The 630-nt window shown below is 58.7% G+C and overlaps 1 protein-coding gene across 1 annotated transcript; it reads left to right on the top strand.

Annotated features, from left to right (window-relative positions):
- Positions 1–46: 46 nt before the first annotated feature.
- On the top strand, positions 47–546 carry ACA1_197190 (Alpha-galactosidase; the record flags this gene model as incomplete). Its single annotated transcript, XM_004353250.1, has 3 exons — positions 47–118; positions 224–312; positions 386–546. Coding segments are annotated over 3 exons (322 nt in total), but the record flags the coding sequence as incomplete, so codon positions are not given.
- Positions 547–630: the final 84 nt, after the last annotated feature.

The raw sequence follows: 630 nt of genomic DNA, 5'->3' as shown, positions 1-630 counted from the left end.
ATTGGTGCTTACCCCGTGTTTCTTGGGGTGTCGGACCGACAGCGTCATGAGCCGCATCGACCTCAACGACGAGTGGTGGAAGTACGCCGGACCCGGCGGCTTCAATGATCCCGACATGGTAACCGCCTCATCTCTCTCTCTCTCTTCGCTCTTCGCTCTTCGCGCCTTTGTCTTCGCTCTTTTTCGCTGTTCGTGACCGCTGGGTGTGGGTCTGGTGGTCCAGCTGGAGGTGGGCAACAAGGGCCTCACGCACACCGAGCAAAAGTCGCACTTCTCCCTTTGGGCACTCGCCAAGGCGCCGCTCCTCATCGGGTAGACACACCGCACATGTGCCACACGATACCCAACGACACCCACTAATTAGACCCTGCGAGCGACTGCACAGATGCGACATCCGCAACCTCTCGCGCGAGGTCTTTGAGATCCTGACGGCCCCCGAAGTGATCGCCATCAACCAGGACCCGCTGGGCGTTCAGGTGCACCTTTCGTTCCACCCCCCCCCACCTTCGGCGCGTTGTGGTCAATCCAATGCGACTGATCAACCAAACAATTCCGCCAATCAATCGATCAATCTTGCTTTTCAACAGGGCCACAAGGTGTGGAACAAGACCTTCGCCGATGGCGCGATCG

Source organism: Acanthamoeba castellanii (assembly GCF_000313135.1).
Source record: "Acanthamoeba castellanii str. Neff unplaced genomic scaffold scf7180000084752, whole genome shotgun sequence".
NCBI classification, from domain to species: domain Eukaryota; phylum Discosea; order Longamoebia; family Acanthamoebidae; genus Acanthamoeba; species Acanthamoeba castellanii.
Note: the sequence above shows the minus strand (reverse complement) of the source record. Positions and strands in the feature narration are given on the sequence as shown.